Below are 24,288 nucleotides of genomic sequence, written 5' to 3' on the forward strand. Positions count from 1 at the left end.
CCTACATGGAAGTGTAGTAAGACTGGTAGACTGCCATATGATGAGCCTACATGGAAGTGTAGTAAGACTGGTAAACTGCCATATGATGAGCCTACATGGAAGTGTAGTAAGACTGGTAAACTGCCATATGATGAGCCTACATGGAAGTGTAGTAAGACTGGTAAACTGCCATATGATGAGCCTACATGGAAGTTTAGTAAGACTGGTAAACTGCCATATGATGAGCCTACATGGAAGTGTAGTAAGACTGGTAGACTGCCATTTGATGAGCCTACATGGAAGTGTAGTAAGACTGGTAGACTGCCATATGATGAGCCTACATGGAAGTGTAGTAAGACTGGTAAACTGCCATATGATGAGCCTACATGGAAGTGTAGTAAGACTGGTAAACTGCCATATGATGAGCCTACATGGAAGTTTAGTAAGACTGGTAAACTGCCATATGATGAGCCTACATGGAAGTGTAGTAAGACTGGTAAACTGCCATATGATGAGCCTACATGGTAGTGTGGTAAGACTGGTAAACTGCCATATGATGAGCCTACATGGAAGTGTAGTAAGACTGGTAAACTGCCATATGATGAGCCTACATGGTAAACAGCCATATGATGAGCCTACATGGTAGTGTGGTAAAACTGGTGGGGGGGGTTACAGCTGTGGCGTTTGGCTGGCTAAACAGTGGTGGGGTCTAAATCATCCGACACCTTCATAATAGAGGGGTTGTAGCTCTATTTGCGGTTGACCTACTGTACTGCCCTTCGCCAGAACTGCAGAGCAAGCCTTTTGAAAAGACCCACGGAGGAAACGTCCCAGTGAGCAGTCTGTTGACCGAAGGCATGAGGCTATGTACCTCCCTCGGTGCTTGTCTTTTTCTCAGAGATCCAATTTCCCCCAGCAATCCATCAGACACCCATGTCAGGGTGGGGATGATATCTGGCCTGCACAAAGAGACACCTCTTTACAGAACGGATTTGTCCACATTCTATTATTTGCACACAGAATGTACCAACTCTACAAGAGTTACCTTTAAAATGAAGTTGTTGTTCTACTTAGCCAGAGTCAGAGGAACTTGTGGATATCATTTGATGTCTATGCATGCAGTATGAAGGAAGTTGGAGGTAGTTTCACAAACCAGTGCTAACTAGCAATGACTGGAAGTCTATAAGTATGCTAGTGTATGCTACTTTACCTGTTGACTTCCAGTTATTGCGCTAACGCTAGTTAATTGGCGAAACTTCCTTCATAGTGCACATAGACATAAATAGTATCCAAGTTCCTCGACTCTGGGTAAGTAGAAAATTGAAGTATCCCTTTAATTAAAATGAGCTGATATAGGCTAGTCTCTACATCCTAATGTTAGAGGTACCATCTGTGCAGACACTAGGGACTAGAACATGTAGCCCAGGCTAATCAGTCATGGATAACCAGACACCAACAGAACCTGAATAAAATCAGTGACAGCAACACTGCTAGACTCATTCAACCCTTCTCTCCTAACCCGGTCTTACTGGAATGGATCGGATGTTAAAGCTACACACCCGGTTCTTACTTAGCAGAACACCACTCCCAATTTCAGTGAACAGTTCCAGGGTAAGAGTTTCTCAACAACACATTGGCTGTTTGAGTGCCATGAAATAAAGGGAGGTTTTTCTCACCACACAACACCAGTGTGCAAAAAGTCACAGGGTTACGATGCAGAGAAAGCTGACAGTCGTCAGCAGATTAAAAAGATATTCTGTGGCACCTGCCAAGAGCTTCCCAATAATTTACTTCGGCAGAGTAATAACCCAATAAAACCTCAATTGAATAGTGCAGAACCTGGCACAGGAGCAATTTTTCCCTGACTCCTGGTATAAGACAGGTCCCCGTCCAGAGAGCCAAACAGTAACCTCCATGTAATTGGATTGTGTGCTTGGAGCTGGTTACCAAAATAGAACTGCACAGGGAACTCCAGGTGATGGGAATCAGGAGCCTGTGGGTCAGCCAGCTTCCATATCAGCTAATGTCAACCTGGGGAGAACAAGCTCCCATTCACAGTGGGACTTCCATTTCCTGTGGCATGCAGCAGAGCTCATTAAAAAGTTGAGTCTGTCCACTACTGGTTTATGTGTCTGCAAGGCAGCAATGTTTACGGCTATATTGACATACAATACTGCCACTATTAACTTGCTACTGCCTTTCTGCCACGTAGCTGGGAAGCCCTACATCAATACGACAAGAGTAATGCTCAGCTGCCACATCACAATCTGACACATTTTTATCTGATTCAACTGTAGCATGTAGACTAACCAGACTCCCATCTTGTGTGTGAAGTGTCTACAGTGCTTTGAAAACATCTCCATTGCTCAGACGGTGGTGAAGTACACAGTCTAAAACCTAAGCGGTGAAAACACTTCAAGTAGGCTATTTCCTGTATATCTTATCTCGTCCCAGAGTACACATAAACAAAGCAATATCATTTTGTGAGCGATGTTATGAAAAGTAATCTTTTCCATTGCCGGTTCTGTGTCTGTGTGGAAAAAGAACTGAAGCCAGACACCACTGAACATTATCAAGCAATGCAGTGTCTTTTCAGCGGCACATGAGCCAAAAGGGGAGAATCAATATACTGGTTAACAATAGTGTAATGGTCGGTGCCGACCCATGGCCAGCTGCCTCATAATGTAACCCATCACTCACAATAAAATAGCTCCATGATGCTGCATAATAAAGAAGATTCTGTACTATCATTCTCAATTCTACCACTATGGCTGGGCTCGGGAGATAACGTACTGCCACTATGGCTGGGCTCGGGAGATAACGGACTGCCACTATGGCTGGGCTCGGGAGATAACGGACTGCCACTATGGCTGGGCTCGGGAGATAACGGACTGCCACTATGGCTGGGCTCGGGAGATAACGGACTGCCACTATGGCTGGGCTCGGGAGATAACGGACTGCCACTATGGCTGGGCTCGGGAGATAACGGACTGCCACTATGGCTGGGCTCGGGAGATAACGGACTGCCACTATGGCCGGGCTCGGGAGATAATGTACTGCCACTATGGCTGGGCTCGGGAGATAATGTACTTGAGTCAAATAACGTTTGTCATCACACCTCCAGTCCAAGGGGAAAATGCTTCACTAAATTGAGTGAAGGCCTTCTGGCTAATGGACCTGAAGAGAAATTGTCTGTGGCCCTCATGTCACTGATCTCTTCCAGGCAGTTGATACAGTAGGGTGTGGGGGTGGGGTGGAAGGGGGGGGGGGCTTCTTCAAAGGCTGACAAGTTGGCAGAAACAAGAGCAACTCCATTAATAGGCTCAGCAGCGCCATTCAGACATGATTCCTCCATAACAGCAGGCAATCTCAGAGAACTCCCCAGACACAGGGAGACATTACTGCACCCCAGCCTTCTGCTTCCCTCTCCCTCCTGCTCAGTATGGTCCCTTCTCCCTCTCTCCCTTGTTTCCTTCCCTCTCTCCTTCCGTATGGTCCCTTCTTTCCTTCCCCTGCTCTCCCTTCGTATGGTCCCTTCTTTCCTTCCCCCCTCTCCCTTCGTATGGTCCCTTCTTTCCTTCCCCCTCTCTCCCTTCGTATGGTCCCTTCTTTCCTTCCCCCCTCTCTCTCTCCCTTCTTTCCTTCCCCCTCTCTCCCTTCGTATGGTCCCTTCCCCCTCTCTCCCTTCGTATGGTCCCTTCTTTCCTTCGTATGGTCCCTTCTTTCCTTCCCCCTCTCTCCCTTCGTATGGTCCCTTCTTTCCTTACCCCTCTCTCTCCCTTCGTATGGTCCCTTCTTTCCTTACCCCTCTCATGGTCCCTTCTTTCCTTCCCCCTCTCTCTCCCTTCATATGGTCCCTTCTTTCCTTCCCCCTCTCTCCCTTCGTATGGTCCCTTCTTTCCTTCCCCCTCTCTCTCCCTTCGTATGGTCCCTTCTTTCCTTACCTCTGCCTTTCTCAATCTTTCTTTCTGGTCTACATTCAGACAAAATTACATTCAAGGAAAACTCCCAGTTGATCTTTGCAGATGGTGTAAGGAATGTAAAGACATACAAGCACGCTGTTGCAGCTGTTAAACGATGTAGACCAAATGCATCAGCACTAAACCTGCACTGAATCAAACCTAATCAACTGACTTCAGATCCCCAAGTCAGACTGAAATGTGAGCAGCATGATCAGTGTTTCTCCTATATTTCATTTAGTAAAAGGGCGCACGGCTAAGTAATTGTTAGCTAAAATCTTGTAAGCTAGGACATTTTTAATTGAATGTATTATTGTTTAAATGTAATTGTGATTTCTGCATAATTCAGTGTTGTCGACAGCGAGCATGAACAAAATCAATCAAATCCAGTAACGCCGGGCTGGTGATGTCATTAAGATCAAGAGATTAAATTCAACTGAGTTTCAAAGGACTTTTGGAGTAGAATGTCCTTTAAAACAGTAACCAGAAGTGACCTTTTCAGTCATGGACTCACCCAGTAATACCCCACACACCAATTGTGAAAATGAAGCTTGTTCTGAACTTGAACCTTATCCACGTCGATGGACAGGTCGACTCATGCTGCTTTTCAAGACCAATTTCTCACCGTCCCAGACTTTACTGTGAGTTGGCCAACAGAACAAGTTTTCCATCAAAGAGCTTTGGAACTTCAGAAACACTACCGAACCTAAAGAAAAAATAATAACTGTGTGTAGCAGAAACTCAGACAACTGAATAGTTAGCCTATCAGAGGTTCACTGCCCAAGGCCACTTTCTATGAAGAGATGTTAATACACATTGTATGCAGGACATAGGGCCTACATGAGATTATTACAGTCTAAGCAAGACTACTTTTCCTAATAAATTGTCATGGCTGAAATAGGCTACACATTGACAAAAATGTAGTGAGGCCGGAACGAACCAATAGGACAACGTACCTTAATATAGTAGCCTAAGTGGAGCAAGTAGTCCTACATCAAGCACCCTCTGGTCCTGGAGGACAGCATTACCCTAGACCATTTGACATTTCCAAACTACAACAAAAACACAGTAAGGAATACCAACTGCTCATAAACGCAATCTCTAGGCCTATTCCATCACATCCACCTGGATGATTCTTCCTGGTGCAAGGTATCTGACCTTCATTTTACACCCAAAGAAACTGCATTACTTGCCAATGCGGAATTAGAGGAATTCAAGCAAAGAGATCCTTCACTTGGTTGACAGGCCTCCTCATGTTCCATGTGTTAGCATACCTTTTTAACAGCTGGCAAAACAGCTTATCGCTAACAGCTCTAATCATGAGAAGAGAAGACATTTTCATAAAGGGAAACCTCCAATACAATCTTGGCATGAAAATGAAAAACACATGCCTGCCTGACTACAAGTGCCTGAAAACCAAAAGGCTCTGCGTAATAGGCTACTTGAGGTAGCCAAAGTAAAATATTTACCCAACTCAAATAAAACCCACTTAAACATAATAACAAGAATTGATCTGATTGGGTTTGAACACAACCAAATGATAGCATGTATGGCTGGGAATTGCCAGGGATCTCGCGGTACGATATTATCACGATACTTAGAATCGCAATACCATATCGGCGCACAAGTATTGTGATTCAATGTTCCAAACCTAATGCTCTGCTGAAGAGGAACAGGAGAGAGTATGAGAATTATTGTTTGATAAGTCATGGATTAAAAAGTGCTGAAAACATGTTGGCTCACTATTTAAAAAGAAGATGGAGAACAAGCTATAAGATTAAAAATACCAGAGTTTTGGCGCTGGTACAGCTGTCTGCTGACGCCACCTAGATTTATTTTTGTACAAATCAATATTTGGAGTCAGAATATTGGTGCAATATTGTCCAAAATAATATAGCGATATGTAGGTACCTGCGCAAAAACTCAACTGTATCGATATACACTCCCCCTCCCATTGGGCATCTGTTAATTGTGCTCATTTTATTAGGGCGGCAGGGTAGCCTAGTGGTTAGAGGGTTGGACTAGCAACCCTCTGGTTGCAAGTTCACATCCCCGAGCTGACAAGGTACAAATCTGTTCTGCCCCTGAACAAGGCAGTTAACCCACTGTTCCTAGGCCGTCATTGAAAATAAGAATTTGTTCTTAACTGTCTTGCCTAGTAAAATAAAATAGCATTCTGGTAACAGAATTTCCAGGGAGGCCGCACGCTAAATATACAAACGAAAATAAACATTTCAAAGACAGGCAATCCAGTTTATAAAGTTATACATGTAGGTACTACAGAATGTGAATTTTTGGTGAGTTTGGACACTTACAAGCGAATGTGAACAAGAGACATTGTCCAAATGAACAAAGTTTTGAAGACTGCTCATCTGCTCTGAGGCAGCATGTACACACACACACACACGTGCGTCTGGAGTCACAAGGGAAAGGGAATGCCTGCTCTACTCAGAGAAGGGAGGGTCAAACAGGCTGAGAAAGAAGAGGATATCAAGATAGTGGCAGCTGTACGGATAACTCCTCCGAAAAGCTTTGACTTCTCAAAACAGAAAGCTTACACAATATGATGCACCGTCATTAATTAAGTCACTTATTTAGATAACTAGCTAGTTAAACCGAGGGGGTCTCTTAACACAGAATTCTTTATTTTTCATAAAACTCATAAGAAATCTCTTAGCGTTTTATAAACGCAGATCTAAAATGCTTCTTATTGTAATTTCTGCTGCCATCAGTCCCATTTTGTGCTTCAATAGAATGGCATTCTATAAGCAGACAGCGCTCTGACTGGTGTAGTCTACTTTTCTCTGGTAAAATGACAGATTAACTTCAAGCAAAACATTAGTAAATGTAGCTGGCTGCATTCCTTCTATAATAAACAGTTTGCAATATGATGGACATGCATCGTTTTCGCAAAAAAAAAAGACCTTGGTTTTTCATTGTCAGCTCATTTACTAATTCACTGTGGCTGCCAGCCAAATAGCGTTGCACTTCTGTTGTCATCTGATGAAAATGAAGCTATTTTCTGCCAAATGTGTTGCACTGATGTATTTTCTGTGAAGGGAAACAAGTTGCACGTCCCTGATCACTATATTTATGCAAAAAAACAAAAACACTTTGCTTTCAATCAAAAAGCCGACGCCTGTCAACAGACAGCTTGCCTTACCTGCTCCCGCTTAAACCATTGTGCTATTTACAAACAAGTGACTGGCTCAACTGTTCTGGGGAACTATGGTAAAAGCTTCATGATGTAAAATAATGTGACAGGTGAAATGAAGAACGTGATCTCCTTTATCTCCCATCATATCGCACAAGTTGACTGCAGGGATTCACTTCAGTAGCTACAAATATAAAATTTAGGGAAAAACTTGAAAATAAATAGTTTCAAAGTAGTGATGATGGTATTGAAAAAACATCCCATGGCTATTTCCAAATACCCTGATATACGTTATATAAAAAGACCAAGCCTACCCCATTCAGCATGTTCAACGTTTCAAAAGCTCAGATGGGACAAAAGAAAACACCTAGTTTCCAAGATTAATTGGATCAAACCCAGTAGATATCTTGAATAATTCCCATCCAGATTGCATAGTTCAACTTTATTCACAATAGACTTGATGGATTCACTGCATGAACGTGTTTGTGAGTGAGCAGCCCACAAGAGTCCATCTATAGATCTAGACAACAGTGACTCAAATGTGTGTCAATATTCTGAACTGGGCTGAATCTAGACTCTGGGCCCTTCACCAAACATAATTCATTTCCAACAGACTTGAGTCTTGACCAATTCAAGGGACATTCCCTGTGTTCAGCATGATAGGGTAGCCTAGTGGTTAGAGAGTTGGACTAGTAACCGCAGGGTTGCAAGTTCAAACCCCCGAGCTGACAAGGTACAAATCTGTCATTCTGCCCCTGAACAGGCAGTTAACCCACTGTTCCTAGGCCGTCATTGAAAATAAGAATTTGTTCTGAACTGACTTGCCTAGTTAAATAAAGGTAAAATAAAAAATAAAATTAGACCTAAAAATTACATTCATACCAGTATCTGATGTCAATCAATACCGCACCTACAATTGGATTAAAGGACATGGGCCAAATCCCTCACTGGAAACAGACATTTCATAAGTCTGTATGGGGGACATTGAACATCTCACCTAACAACGAGGCTAACCAGAATGGTAATGTTAACACACTGAATGGAGACTAGACCCTAGTATTTTTGGTATTTTATTAGGATCCTGGTGTTCCTAGGCCTGGACAACAGCAGCATCTTCTTGATGTGGGACGAGTGATTAATGTTGCTCTGTAGCTCAGAGCTATAAGAGGGGATTAAAGGCCGTTCTAAAATCCACGGTTCTACTCAGAAACATTTGAAAAGCTATGTGTTGAATGTATTTAATGCAATCAGACAAGCACCTACCTTATTTTAACAGTTCGTCAATAGCCCGACACCTTTCTAAAAACAGGCCAATTTGTCTAACAAGGGGGACACCACAAGGGGACACTTCAACCCTAGTTATTCTATGAACTGAACGGTCTCATCATAAGCAACATCTTTGTTTGCAGTGACCGTACATGGAGGCTAGTCCAAGTCCCATAATGCATATTTTGCAATGAGAATAAGCTTTCTGTTTGACACAACTGGCATTGCAAATCACTTGCTGTGAACAATGTAAACAAACCACTAGGAAAAGACAGACAGAACTAAACCTTATCAACTGTCCTAGTCTTATGCATTTCAGTCAGATGGCTAGATCAAACCAGGCATCAGGTACTAATAGCAAAGATAGTTATTTCAACTGATGTATAAATATGAAGCATCCGGTTGGCGTTTCCACTCACTACCAAATATGGTGGTGAGAGGAAGCCCAGTGGCTGGCAGTGGGAGAAGATGGATTTAGGCAGACATTCTGGCAATTCACTCATCGATTAAACATTGGATCTCAATACAGTTCTGTTCCCAAAACTACAATCTGTTACGAACAGAGTGGACTAAGTTTAGTAGACTTAACCCTTTCCCAAAGTAAGGAGTGCAGTGTTGGAGTGCAAAGGCGAATTGAGTTATTGCACACTTCACAGAGTAGGCGTTCCAACAGAAATATGCAAATTAATGCTAGAACGCGCCAATAGGATCTTGCTAGCTCGTGCTTGGCACTGCCCACCTCCTTGCTTGTTCTGCCAACTATCGCTAATTTGTTCCCATTTGAAAACAGACTGTGTTGCATCTTGGTTTAGTTATAAAAATCTCTAGTAATAGGCCTAACCAAACCAGAATGAGGTAGGTTGTTGTGTGATTATGTCCAACAGAAGTAGCTAGATAACGTTATTATAGAGCTGGTAATTTAGGCCCGGTGCGATTTGCATGAAAACACACTGGAATCCTTTTCCATTTGGCAGGAAGCAGTTTACAGCAAAACGTTGCCTCTCTCTCACTTATCCAATTATCTGCAGAGGCCACAATAAACTAGGGAGCAAGTACAGAGATGTGTTGTTGATCCAGACAGTGGCTCACAGTGACCAATGCCTAGAAAACCGCTACAGACTTGACCTTCTGCATTGAGAGGACTCCCTGCTGCGTAAATCAGTACCAATGCAAAGAGGCACAGCCAGAACACTGGGTGAATTGGCCACAAACTGGTATTTTGTCAAGTGAGCTCAATAAGGGAGAAGTAATACAGAAATCTGTGGACAATTGAAAACCTCACTAGCCTGAATGATGAGAAAGGTCCTTCGATAGTCTGACAGATTGGCAATACGCACCAACCAGTTCATTGCTGTCAAATACACTGTACCAAACATTAGAAACATCTTCCTAATATTGAGTTGCATGGACGCTACAGTGTCGAAAGCATTCCACAGGGATGCTGGCTGATGTTGACTCCAGTGCATCCCACCGCTGTGTCAAATTGGCTGGATGTCCTTTGGGTGGTGGTCCATTCTTGATACACGTGGGAAACTGTTGAGCGTGAAAAACCTAGCAGTGTTGCAGTTCTTGACAAAAAGGTGAGCCTGGCACCTACTACCAAACCCCGTTCAAAAAGCACTTAAATCCTTTGTCTTTCCCAGTCACCCTCAATTGTACACATACACAGTCCATGTCTTGATTGTCTCAAGGCTTAAAAATCCTTCTTTAACTGGTCTCCTCCCCTTCATCAACAGTGACTGAAGTGAATTTAACAAGGGACATCAATAAGGGATCATAGCTTTCATCTGGTCAGACTCATGGAAAGAGGTGTCCTTAATGTTTTTTTATACCACAGTATTATTGAATAGTCGTTTTTGATTGGCTAGAAGGGCATTCTAGAATGGACCTTACAACCAGACATCGGGAAATCTTCAAATCATGACGCACTATGCACCAACACATGCAGTAGAGGTCGACCGATTATGAATTTTCAACACCGATACCGATTATTGGAGGACCAAAACAAGCCGATACCGATTAAAACATTTTTTTTTTTGAAATAAAATAATGAAAACATGTTACATTTGGTTTAAATAATGCAAAAACAAAAGTGTTGGAGAAGAAAGTAAAAATGCAATTTAAAAAAGCTAATGTTTAAGTTCCTTGCTCAGAACATGAGAACATATGAAAGCTGGTGGTTCCTTTTAACATGAGTCTTCAATATTCCCAGGTAAGAGGTTTTAGTTCGTAGTTATAGGACTATCTCACTATACGATTGGTATTTCATATACCTTTGACTATTGGATGTTCTTATAGGCACTTTAGTATTGCCAGTGTAACAGTATACCTTCTGTCCCTCTCCTCGCTCCTACCTGGGCTCGAACCAGGAACACATCGACGACAGCCACTCTCGAAGCAGCGTTACCCATGCAGAGCAAGGGGAATAACCACTCCAAGTCTCAGAGCGAGTGACGTTTGAAACGCTATTAGCGTGCACTCCGCTAACTAGCTAGCCATTTCACATCGGTTACACCAGCCTAATCTCGGGAGTTGATAGGCTTGAAGTCATAAACAGCTCAATGTTTGAAGCACAGCGATGAGCTGCTGGCAAACGCAGGAAAGTGCTGTTTGAATGAATGCTTACGAGCCTGCTGGAGCCTACCACTGCTCAGTCAGACTGCTCTATCAAATCATATCTTAGTTATAACACAATAACACACAGAAATACGAGCCTTAGGTCATTAATATCGTTGAATCCGGAAACTATCATCTCGAAAACAAGACGTTTATTCTTTCAGTGAAATACGGAAACTATTTAGCTAGCATCTAGTGTTTGAAATGCAAAGCGATCTCCTCGTAATTAACAGTCAGTGTTTTGTGTCCTGCCTTGAAGGCAAACTCTTCTAGCTATGCCAGGCATTATCAGCACATGGTTGTGGATGTATACAAATGAATGTCAATAGAAAACAGCGCATTTGCTGTTTTTCTGTCTGCAGAGGTCGTGACTGTGTAGCCATAGCTAGTTGGCTAAGTGTCAGCAAGCAAGAATAAGAACATTGCCACTGAGCATGAGCATGGCAATAGTACAAAGAATGAACGACTGGGTCACATCTCTAGCAACCAAAAGATGAGAAAGTATAAATTTGCATCGAAAAATATCAATGAATGTTTTTCTACCAGTGTGCTTTTATTTTGTTTTCTTTAGCACCTTTGGTATAAGTGGGATAAATGCCTCCGTTCCGTACATTACCTTGGAAAAATGAACTCTGCAAAGGGACTCGGCTCCACATCTTCCCGCTGTGTCGTCCATTAATTCCAAGGTAACATACAGAACGTTGGCGTTTATCCCGTACGTATACTCAGTGCATGTGAGTAGTGTGTCCAATAACAGCTTACAACACAGACTCATAAAAGTAGACAAACCAGGAACATCCTTGACATAAGACTTCAGAAAGGCTTAAAGTTCAGTTACAAAATGTAATGCAGCTAAGCCTACTGAATATAAATTGAGGTTCTCACAAAACTCAATATCTCACCACACGCTTTCTGCTATTCAATCATATTGAGCTGTTAATGATACTTAAAGCAAAGCAATTAAACAGGACAAGCTTCAAGAACATAAAAATCCATGAATGGATCAACTTTAAAAAATCAGGATAAAGATCGCAACATTTGCACAGAGTCCATTGGAGTTTTAACAAGACCTTCACCCTGTGGTCAATAGGCTTTGAAATGGTATACCTGGAACTTTTGTTAGGGGAGAGGAGCGCTGTGTGTGTTGGCCAGTGGGAATCTGTGTATTTATAAGAGATGCTGATGTACAGTAAAGAAGCTGTTTTACTCATGACATGTCGATAACGGTACAGCCCACTGAACTGAAAGCTTTGTCAAACTGTAATAGGAAGTGGCAGGGGTGCTGAAAAATGTGTACAAATGACTTCAAGTAAGGCTGTAGGCTAGGTCAGAAATACATGTCCTTGAATAAGACTAAGCAAACACAATTCAATCATAAATCGGCACATTTCAAAACAAAATTCTTTAAATCAATTGGAACCCTCCTTTAGCGTCATTTCAATTCCAGCCAACCTCTGAGAATTGGCTTTGTTCAAGTGACTGTTAGTGATTCCCCTGAGGTTTCAAATTGCCAGCTACCTTTTAGGATGTAAATCCTCTCTAGTTTGTCATCAGCTGATGTTACCATCAGATGACTGGAGCCACACTGATGTACTCCCTTTCCTGAAATAAAACTAATCAGATGCTTCAGTACTCTAAAATAAATCTCTGAAAAAAATCGTTGTTCAGTGTAGTTTAATGCTCTACTGTAGTTTAATGCTCTACTGTAGTTTAATGCTCTACTGTTCCTGGTTCTCAAAGTGACATCATAGGTGATTGGCTGGTCCAAGACAGGTAAGATGAAAACATGTTTGTTTCTGAGACATACCATTTGTCCCATGGAACATAGTCACTGTAGAATTCACTCCTTCCATGGGTCCACACTCCAGATCAAAGTCCTGCCAGCAAGCGTGATTTCTCCATCGTCAGAATAGAGTAGACTACAAATCACTGATTCACCCATGTGGGCCAGTCCAAGGTAATGGAATTACGCTGAAACTCCGGTTTCACACTTTAAAATGTATGCCAAACAAAAATTTGAGTTTAATAAAACATACAGCTCTATGAACAATGACTACTTTGAACAATTTACACAGTTAAATAAAAAACATTTACTGGAAATACTGTGCAAAGCTGGGTCACAGAATTTAAAAAATGTTTTTAAATCTATGGTTTTTGGTTAGTTTACATTTTAAAGTTAACAATCTGAGTCTCAGCGTAAATCCATTAACATGGAATTGCCCACATGCATGGAACCGGTAGCCTTTACAATGTGTTGACTCACTAGGGATATCTAGCAGTACTATGGAATATGGAATACACACACACAACTATTGGGAAAGTACTGTCTACTATGTATGTGGGAAGGTAATGATAAGTAACCAAGATAAGTGTGGTTCACAATAAACAATGTTTTTCCACATCTGGTTTGATTTGTTAGTAGTGGAAATGTTTAAAAGCGCCAACATGGGCCGAATCCCCATCAGACTTCCAAGGCATTCAGCCAAAGTCTTGTTGTTTTCCTAATTAATTTCAAGTACTAGAACAACTTCATACTATGTTGACATTGTACTTTCATCATTTTACTAGGCAGTGAGTGTTCTCAAAGCCTAGCCTATACCAGTATTGGCTGCTGAAACCCATAGCCATGTCCAAACTTGATAAATCATCTGTCAGTCTCTAGCATGTGGTACTTACTGTAATAATAGCAGATATGCTTGAGATTGGGAAATGGTATGAGATTTTAATACAGCGTTTAGCTAGCAAGCTTACACATGTAGAGCCAAGGAGAGTTGTATTGGCATGCAATGTTCTGTTGGCCGACAAGCTCCACTACAGGCAATCCCTGCAATGCATGTGGCTGAGCAATCAAATAATGTCACAGCGTGCATGAGGTGTTAATCTCAGTCCTGACATTGCTGCTCGAGTTGACCTTAGGTTACTGGTTAGCATAGAACCAAAATATGAACCCCAATCACCTCACAGTTTATAAATGTACAGAATGCCAATATGGCTAACTAGCTAACTTCCAAAGACTTATTACCCTGTCGCATATTGTGAAATAAGCGTGTCAAGCTAGCTTGCTAACTAACGTTAGCTAGGCTAGTTGGCTTCTAGCTGCACGATTTGATACCTAGATTCAGAATATTGTTCTGTGTTCGTGGCAAAGGGGCTTCGTCTAAAATACATATTGGTTATCCAGTTCCTTAATTCCGTAGCTAGCATTAAACGGTATCCATGTCAAATAACGTTGCTTTCTGTGACAAACTTATTGCTAGTTAGCTAGGTCTCTCAAACAATGAGTTCTCAGGGCACAGCTAGTTAGCTAACGTTAGCTAGCTTCATTGCTAGCTGGCTAGCAGTCTCTCCCAGTCCCACCACATATCAAAATACAAGATAATTATATTTAGGCGACACTTACCCCGTGTGAAAACCCCAGTACAACGACGGATTACGTACACTCCATAGATAGAAAGCGTAAAAGTAATTGACGAGAATGACAACAAAAATCTGTCAAAATAACCACAGATCAATGCACTCCCCAAGAAATCCAACGGCAAGGAAAAGGAGAGGCCAGCAATTCACTGGACTGCTGCCATCACACTTTGAGATCCCGTTCCAAATCGAAAATACCGGCTCGGGCGGTCATTTTTAGGTTAAATCTCGAATCATTCAAGGATTTAATATTTCCCTTTGGTCCCCTGTACAGTAAATCCAACATTGAACAGATTTCCTCCCCGGGTTAATTCCTCTGCTTTCGATGTATCTGTATCTTGCTGGTTGTTAGTACCCTCCTATACTGGAGATTGATACAACGTAACCAACAAGCAGAACGAGCTGCGAGGAAATCCAGGACAAATGTTCCATTCGGATTGAACTATCTTGCAGGAGGGGTGCGCTTGAGTAAAAAGAGACATATCTGGAATTTGAAAATGTAATGAAATCTGCACACATCTCCAAGTAATACATTCATAATACATAAACTATATGGTAAAAAAAACATTGGCTTGATAAATTAATGTTGTGTCCTCCTGCATTATGAGTGACAATTTATCATAACATTTGACAAAAAATGCTAACATAATAAGAGCATTTAATAAAACATGCATGGCCTATTTATTTCCTAAAGGAAATTGTATTTTATAGAGTGCCTCCTTCAATTAGGGATAATAAAAACAATTTGACTCCATGTACTCAGAACTGTATATTTGGAAAGCAGAATATATTTCCCATGTGGATGCCATATATTCAGGGTAGAATATATCTGTCAGCTATTGATTTTGAGGAGATGAGAGGAAATATTTTATTGGGCTAAAAATGTAACGAGAGAATGATACTACCAGCAATACTGTTATTTCTTGACTCATGCGTTGTTCTGTTCTTTATTGTCTTTAAACAGGTTCCCTCACGACGCCAGGACAGCGGAGTCAATCACCACCTTCCGGAGACACCTGAAACCCCACCTCTTTAAGGAATACCTAGGATAGGATAAAGTAATCCTTCTCACCCCCCCCCCCCTTAAATGATTTAGATGCACTATTGTAAAGTGGCTGTTCCACTAGATGTCATAAGGGGAATTCACCAATTTGTAAGTCGCTCTGGATAAGAGCGTCTGCCAAATGACTTAAATGTAAATGTAATGTCCAGTCCAGAAACAACCCTTAGACCCCACACCCTGTAGGCACTTTGTATATCTGAATTAATTGGATAGCTAACAGTGGAGGCTGCTGACAGGAGGATGAATCATAATAATGACTGGAATGGAGTGAAAGGAATGGTATCAAACACATGAAGAAAACAATTATAACATGTGCTTGACACCATTCCATGTACTCCATTCCGGCCATTATTTTGAGCCATCCTCCTCTCAGCAGCCTCCACTGATAGCTAAGTATAAGCAATATAGTAGCTCCACATGTTCCCCATGTTGCTTATACTTATTCAAGCCTTTTCAGAAGTGCCTAGGAGACATTCCTGGACCAGGTCAGTGTGGCTCTTCATTTATGGCCTGGGACCTCAATGGTATAGTGTGGCTTACACTAGATTGATGAATCTCCAAGAGTTTTCACTGCAGGGTTGATGGTTTTGATTGCACACAGCAAGGTAATTACACAACAATTGACACAGGAAGAAATTTCAGTGAGGTGAAAGCAAAAATGTTTGATCCTCACTCCTTTTTTGGATTGAACTATTTGAAGTGCAGGTCAGTTGAAGATTTTAAATAAGCTTAACTTTGATGGAATGAGCTGTCTGAAGGCCTCACAAGATTCACTCACAGTACCTAAATTCCATTGTTCAGAAAGACTTACATCTCAACCAAGATATTTTCTGTTGTATCATTTTAGGAAGCAGGCAGAAGAATTACAGTACAGGAAGGAGACACAAGGAAAAAATGTGTCTGTCATGTTGCCATTTCTCATAAAGCGCCACAGATAACCTTTCATGTTTACCCGCTTCAAACGGCTTAAAGAGATCCTCGCCCTCTCTCTGGCTGCTGCACGGTTTCCCCGGCAACAAGAATATGATAATGTTCCCTTTGACGTGACAGAAGGAATCATCTCACTAACAAACAGAGACAACAGGCACAGGGAGGCCTGGGGGGAAACTGAATTAATGGGCTCATTTTCACACAGAGCCAAAGCAGCAGTCAGCCACCGTCCTCCATCTTCCCATGCGTTCCCCGCTGGCAGGCACACTCATCCTCCCCCAAGGAGCAGCCAGTCTCCATTGGAAAGATAAATAACAGTCAGTGAATGAGCACAGTGGGGAGAGAGAGATCACTGATGACTCGCCCTTCAAGTCGCAGGCATTAGACCAGGCCCCTCTCTGTCTGTCTGCCTGACGTGCCAGCCAGAAACCCAAATGAACAAGCTGTGTCGACAGTGTAATATTTTTTCCCTTGCTGAAAAATGGCAAATCAATCAGTCATTTGGAATAAAAGAGGCACCGGTTTCATTTGTGGAGTCTGATCTTCCATTACCACATTAAAGAGACACTGTGAGCCTTGAAGCTCACCCAGGGATGATAAACACTATTTTAATTTAGGCATTGTTCTTACACAAATTATGAATAATTTGAGCCAACAGCAAAAAAACAAAAACATTTTCAAATAATGCACCTTCATTTTTTGTCCACAACACTGCTTGTCACAACAACGGGATTGGTGATAAACATGAATTCATTTAGAAAGTAGAAAGAAAGGATAGATGATGGCTTAAATTCAGTCTGGCAAAGGAGAATGTGTTAATATGATAGATAGATTAAAAAGAGAAACAAGCATGGGATCATGTACAGCATACACTGAAGATGAACAAGGCAGGGTTGGGATCAATTCCATTTCAATTCCAGTCATTTCAGGAAGTACACTAACATTCCAGTTCTCTTCAATGCTTTTCAATGAGGAAACAGAATTTGAATTGGAGTTTGGTTCACTTTTTGAGTTGAAATGGAATTGACCCCAACCCCTGGAACAAGATGTTCCAGATAGGAGTGAGAAGGTAATCCGCATACCTTGGTGATAAACATGTACTTAATGACAGTGGAGCTGGACTACACCACAGTATCTGATCACAGGATGTCCTCACTGTGGTTGCTGTCTAAAAGGCATTGTGTCTCTAACCAAACCATGTAAATACTGTTTACTCCTGTCCTGGCCACATTAATCATACATTAAAGTACTATAATGGAGGGCTCAGAGGAGAATGTTACCTCTTCAGACTGGCACGATGTGTCTAAGATGGATGGAAACACTACAAATTAATCCAAGAGTGAGAATACAGAAACCAAGTGGCAGGTAGGCAAGGGCATTTTATCACAACAGCCACACATTGATTCCAGTACAGTCACGAGGAGACAACTGTGTATTCAATTTGATCTCCCTGACTGGTGTTGAAAAACACTTCAGAAGACGTGAACTCCAGTTTTGGGATGGAGATGGCAGGGTGTTTCCTGGCCACCTCTGCTGTGGCTCTTTCTTTCCTTCTGTCTCTCCGCTGGCAAATTGCACCAATTATGCCATCTATCATTCCATCACAGGTTTTGAGGTTGAGTAAATGAATGAGAAAACGACCGTCTCTAGCTCCTGAAGTAAACAACAGCAGTGCTTTGCTTTCCCATCATGTTGCGATGATATGCTGATAGTCTCCTATAAATACATAGAGTGTAATACATACTTGACTAAGAACCCATCCCTGAGGCTTGAAAGATGGATCGCTACGTTTTCTTTCCCTTTGCAGTGCTTACAGAGAGCCTGGCTGTTCGCTAGACCAACCCATGTGACCCGATTTAGTTCTGATAACAGATTAGGACCCAAATTGGAGTGACTCGTCTGGACAGACGTCTCTGCAGCTGACAGTAATACAATACAGTTCTGAAAAGCTCCATAAAAAGTCCCAGTAGGAAGCTTAGTGTGGAGAGTAGAAATGTCCAGGTATGATAATGGCGTTCATGTCCATATAGTATATCCTGCATATCTGCCTTGTATCTCTGCAAGTGGTTTAGATTCATTGTCAGGCAAAGAAGCACTGCTTTGGCTATTGTATGCATAAAGGGGATACTATACCTGTACCATTTTGAGTAATCCCCATAGAATTTGACAATTGTTGCAGCTACTATCTTCGTTGGTCAGGTCAAAAGGGGCCAAGACAAATTGGGCCAATTGAATTTGCCTGGTGATAAAGCCCATTTGTAATGGACACGTCCATAAGGTATAGATCAATGCTTCTGCACAGCTGTCGGATGTTCGGAAACCAATACCCATAATCAAGCGGAGCCGGAGGAGTTGTTCACTTGGGTTAGTGCACAGATTCACTTATCTTTGCCTGGCATGTACGTCTTTATACCCTGTTGTTTGGAGGTTTGGCTGCAGACGGTGACTAGCTCAGGCCCGCCCTGGAGGTCAATCAGGTCGGCTCTCGAGTTGCATTCTCCATACCAGGAGAACGTCAGATATAAAAATGCTCTCCCTTTCCATCTTACACACCGACTTGCCTTTGGGGAGCCAGCCAGGCAGTTCGTTCAAAGGTTCATGTGCTTCACTTCCTCTGACTGGGCCTGCCTGCGACCTCCTGACTAACTGAAGCTGACGAGCCATGAGCCCCAATGCGGGCTGGGCAGATGAACACTGGAGCTGGCCGGCCACGGCTGCAGACAGGACTTCTGCTCTACTTAACAGCTTTATCAGCCAGTCTTACATCAAGGAATCCGTGGCATGCCGAACACACAGGCAATCAAGGGTGTGATGAGGAAATGATGCATTCCACACACAAGACCTTGGGAGGAGGGATTGGATGAGACAGAGAGCAGACAGTAACTGACAAGCTGTGGTGGGTTTCACAAGTGGTGAACAAGTTTTGTTTTTTACTATGGAAAAAAAATCTTAGGTTTGTTTAGATGTTGGCAGCTTGAGAACAAATTTCAGTCAATTTCAAGGTGATTCAAAATACCATTCTCAACCATTTTGAAGACTATGAAGAATTTTAATTGAAGATAAATTTTTCCAAAATAGGGGGGTGGTTGACAACAGAGTAATGGATGACGCGCCACAAGCCGTTCCTGTGTTGCATTGTTCCCCAGTCGCCTCCTACAATTCCTCATTCCACATCCAAGCCTAGGGGGGAGGGATTTCCCCCAATCCCCTTCCCAATCACCCATCAACACAAAAGACCTGCTGCTACCACTACGAGAGCCCACCCCAATGAATTCCATTTCAATTACATTCAAACATTCAAGTGAATATAATTGAAAAAGACCAATATGAACTAGTTGCTGCATCTTATGGCATATTAGTACATTTATTTGATTTGAAATAATTGAATAGGAATTGGAACCCCCACTATAAAGCAGGTGGTCGCTGGGTGTCTTTAGCTCGTGAGAGACCTGGGTGTAGCCCCCCTTATTCATAGCCTCAGGTAGTCATGTGTCTGTCCTCTCCCATTCAGGGAAGTGGATAACAGAGGGGGGGACGTGTGAAGTAGTTGCACTAGCATTAGCTTCAGGCAGGGGAGAGGGGAAAACTGCTGCTAGGAAGCTGCATGACTGAGAACAGGAAGAGAACAGGAAGTGCCGCTGCTGCTCACATTCCATCCTATTAGAGTTCATTCTCCTTTCAGAGAGCAGAGGACCGGGCCCTTTCTCATTATAATGTCTCACACTTGGCCCTTTGTTAACATCATTAGATCTCTCTGTCATTTTGCGCACAAGGAACGCCATGAGTGATTTAAGTCGTGTTTATTTAAACATGCTTAGTGACATTGCAAATGTTTGAATGTCGGAATAACAGAAACAGGGCCTGTGTTTGTGTGAACCGGGCGTCTGTTGTTATCCAGTGAAAGCCCTGATCTGGTGGGGGAGGAAAGAAAACCACCCACAAGGCAAGTAGCTGTCATCATTGATTCAGTCAGGCTGAAATTTGGAGAATTCTTGTACACCCTTGTGGGGGGGAACTTTTACAAAGGAGAGCTCTTACGCTCTCTGGGTGGCAAAGATGACTGGGAGGATTGGTGCAATTAGGTAGGCTCATGGTAAAGGCTGTCTATGGGAGGGCTGTGGCTTAATCTGCAACTCAAACAAGAGAAAATCTAGGCTAATCAATGGCCAATTACAATGCTAGGCATGGATACACAAACACATTACAACTTGCAATGGGTGTGTGAGGTGATTCATGGCAAAGAACCCCCTCGGGCAAGAAAGGGCTGAGTCAAACAACCACTCACACAAAACATCTTGATGGAAATAAACCACCAAGCAAAAGTGGTTAAAACACAAAGCACATAATTACCATGGATCGACACAAAAACAAATCACAACTTGTGAAAACAGCACACGCTTTGAAGAAAATGACAATTGAGTGACTTCTAGAAGGTGAGAAAGGTGCAAATCAGACTAAATAAGACTAATTTAATGGGCTCCAGCGCTGCTGGCTTTCAATGACTGTGCCTCTGTGTGGAGTCATGATGCTCGTTTAGCACCTTTGTTAATTTCCTATTGAGGTAAAGACACTCCTGTCACCAAGAGGACACTCAATCCCACCGAGGGCCAGCCTGACATGACTTCAAGAGGCCTGCTTCTGACAGCTATATAATGGAGAGAGAACAGGAACTTAATCGCTTGTGGCCAATTGGTCCGTCAGTCACCACGGAATTCCATGTTCGGCCTCCACCGCCCCATTACATCTGAAAGGAGTTTTTTTCTGGAAAGAGTTATATTTCACAAATGTACAAAAAATGCGTGGAGACGGTTGAGTGGGATGACTGATAGGACAAGAGAGCAAGTTTGGTGCAATGGTTGACGTTTCTTTCAGAGTCATCTTCTAGTTTGGATTTCCCCTCTCATTATAGATGGGTTAGCTGACAACGTCATGAGACGATGTCTCCATGGTGTACAAGTCAGCGTGGTGTTGTGATTATGGATGGCCAGGTTGCCAGCAAGAATGGCAAGAAACAACCATGCAGGGAACTGTAAGTGGCTCGTTTCAGCTCGTTTTATCTTGTTCTGTTTTGACTGATTTCATGTCAATATGGCAACAAACAAACAAAAATAGCTGGCTAGCTAACCAACAACTGTAACAGCGTATTTGAAAGACAAGTGGTCATTGTGCAAATGTATTTATGTTGTCAATAAACATTCTAGACAAAATATACTGTAGCTTACAAGCGGTCAAAAATCTAATCCAACCCCATCTGTTTTGCCCCATATTTGCAAACGCCTCGGTTTTGTTGCTAAACAACCAACCTGTCTACGGTCAAAATAAAATAAAATAAAGAAATTACATTTCAACATTGTTTATTGCAGAAAATACAACTGTTCAAGAGTACAGAGCATAGAATGTAGAGAACCTGGTAATAACTTTCCTGTGTGGTGGATGTCTGCTTAATCATTGTCCTTCGACTGTAAATGCCTTGAGAGGATGCCATGTATAGCCAGCGTGTCCATATTTATGTTTGGCTGGAACTGCTGATAAAACACAGTAGTCAGAATATGACCCACTCTGGATGTTCTCGTCAATCTCCGCCTCTCCTCCAGCTGGTCCACACTCTCTCTTTGCTTTCTCGCTCTCTCTCGCCAACGTCACACGGCCGCCGACGGAACCAGTCCCATCTTCGCACCCCGATGATATTGACTCTCCAGCTTGACTGTGAAAGGGGGGAAGCAGAGAGGAAGGGAGGGGGAGGAGAGAGGGAAGAGAGGGAGGAAGGAATGAATCAAAACACCATCAAAGGGACAGAATGACCTTTCAGAGAGCTCAAGGCCTGCTGATTAGAGGCGTCCGGGGCAGATAGGAGGGAGAAGGCCAGCGAGGCTGTTTATCCTGCTGCTACCACAGACTAGCCTTCAGCTTTTTGTTCTGGTACATCTCGTCAAGTCTTTCTAGGCCACATCACACTACACTTGTAACTAGGTCTAATAAGCCCCTGCTTATCGTGGCCATTTGGACAGAATCATTCCTACACGAGGTGGCTTACTTTTATGAAATATGGACAATATACTACGGCTAAGGGCTGTTCTTATGCACAACGCAGTGAGGAGTGCCTGGATACAGCCCTCAGCCATGGTATATTGGCCATATGCCACAAACCCTCGAGGTGCCTTATCACTATTATAAACTGGTTACCAATGTAATTAGAGCAGTAAAAATAAATGTTTTGTCATACCTGTGGTATATGGTCTGATATACCACGGCTGTCAGCCAATCAGCATTCATGGCTTGAACCACCCAGTTCATAATGTAGAATATATACTGCATGGTTATCAGAATGGGGATCAATTCCTTTGCAGTGGAAAATCAATAAAAATGGTTAAATATTTGATAAGTGTCCTCACAGGGCGCTAGGCAGCATATTGCAGCATATTACATTGAAAGGACCATCAATACAGAGCATAGTGTTAACCCAGCTTTACACCACTGACTGACTTCCTAATAGGCTTTATGGACCAGTCAAAGTGGCAAAGAATCCCCCCATACATACACTAACGTGCCTCATAACCTGCAATGGTGGAGATAAGAGCCTAATAGAAGCTTTCCATAGGTCTTTGACACCATCAATTCAAGACATGTCCGGCAGATCCTGTCCCTTCCTCCATTGCAAACATGAGTCTGATTGCTTTTCTGAAGTATATCTGAGTAGTGAGTACCAGCCCTTTCTCATCCTACCCAACCATTTCAGGTTACAGTCGTCCACTAGAATCTGTCTAAGCAGACATTCCTCTTTGGGTGATGACAGGGCTCAATATGACTGCTGCTGGCAAGGATAGATTGTACAAAACAGCAGCAGAGTCTTGTGTTGAAGTAGGCCTAGTTGTATGACTGGATTATTTGAACAGCCGAGACTTTGACACCAATCAGGACCGCAGCATAGTCATGATATCTTGTAATCTCAGGTTAAGCAATGTTTACTAGTTGGCTTGTTAACACAAACAAGCTAAGCAGTTGAAAGCCAACCCTGGACCAGTTGCAGATGGCACTCTGTGCAGAAAACTCTGAAGTTAATCTGTAATGGCAGGCCAGCAGCCAGGTGGCCTAGTGGTTAAGAGCGTTGGAGGTTAGTGTAGTGTTTTAACCCTGGTTCTGTTTCTCTCCAGGTGGGTACAGTCGATGGTTCGAATCCCCAAGCCGACTAGGTAAAGAAATCTGTCAATGTGCCCTTGAGCAAGGCACTTGACCCTAATTGCTCTTGTAAATTGCTCAGGATAAGAGCGTCTCCTACATCACTAAAACTGAAATGTAGCAGCGGCTGTTTGACCTAGAAAGCTCTGTGGATATTCAAGTGGGCCAACAAGTATCAAGAGCTGGCTGTACGCTGGTCTGCTTTGTAGGCCCTCTGGTGACATTGAACTCTTTGCAAGTCTTGAATTAGCATTTGCATTGCTCTTAGCATGGCTATTTCTCAGCAGTACTTATTCATTACCGTATCGAAGCCATCTGGGAGTTGAGCTCCAACATAGCCCATCCATTTCTTCTTTATTCAACCAGTCACCTGGCTCTATATTTAACATAACCCTACCTATTTATTCTCAAAGCCCTTGCAAAACGTTAATACTGTAGCTAGTGCCACAATGAGCATCTCTATTCCCCCAACAGAGGTCATTCACACCATAGGACCATCAAGCAATCCCTGGCCACTACAAGCCATATTAGGTTAGATTATCTGTGTGGAAGCAGCAGTTAACAGCTAAACACATTGTAATCTAGCACGGCGGAGCCCAGAAACACTCATACTATTCAGACAGTTAGCACTGAGGTTGGTTTTCCAAGGGGCTGAGGTAGGACAAACATGATGTATGTATAACAGGCAGCAGTGGTTGTCAACTCTGTTTGTTTTTCTATCTGTCTCGTCA

At 42.6% G+C, this 24,288-nt stretch overlaps 2 protein-coding genes and 1 long non-coding RNA gene across 4 annotated transcripts in view; 1 reads left to right on the forward strand and 2 right to left on the reverse strand.

Moving 5' to 3' along the window:
* Nucleotides 1–14,798, reverse strand: part of LOC135555988 (zinc finger protein 609-like) — a 90,586-nt gene extending 75,788 nt beyond the window's left edge. Inside the window, 1 exon segment of the mRNA XM_064988836.1 lies at nucleotides 14,375–14,798. The gene's annotated coding sequence lies outside the window, so the exon portion shown is untranslated.
* A 6,522-nt stretch (nucleotides 14,799–21,320) lies between these two features.
* Nucleotides 21,321–24,288, forward strand: part of LOC135556013 (uncharacterized) — a 65,279-nt gene continuing 62,311 nt past the window's right edge. The window contains exon 1 of the long non-coding RNA XR_010457936.1: nucleotides 21,321–21,410. This is a non-coding gene — a long non-coding RNA (uncharacterized LOC135556013). The remainder of the gene's footprint in view (nucleotides 21,411–24,288) is intronic.
* trip4 (thyroid hormone receptor interactor 4) overlaps nucleotides 21,719–24,288 on the reverse strand; it is an 84,988-nt gene continuing 82,418 nt past the window's right edge. For both annotated transcript variants that reach the window (XM_064988848.1, XM_064988864.1), the window contains one exon: nucleotides 21,719–22,085. In XM_064988848.1, coding sequence (XP_064844920.1) covers nucleotides 22,021–22,085 — 65 coding nt within the window. In that variant the 3' untranslated portion in view covers nucleotides 21,719–22,020. The remainder of the gene's footprint in view (nucleotides 22,086–24,288) is intronic.

Source organism: Oncorhynchus masou, chromosome 2 (genome assembly GCF_036934945.1).
Source record: "Oncorhynchus masou masou isolate Uvic2021 chromosome 2, UVic_Omas_1.1, whole genome shotgun sequence".
NCBI classification, from domain to species: domain Eukaryota; kingdom Metazoa; phylum Chordata; class Actinopteri; order Salmoniformes; family Salmonidae; genus Oncorhynchus; species Oncorhynchus masou.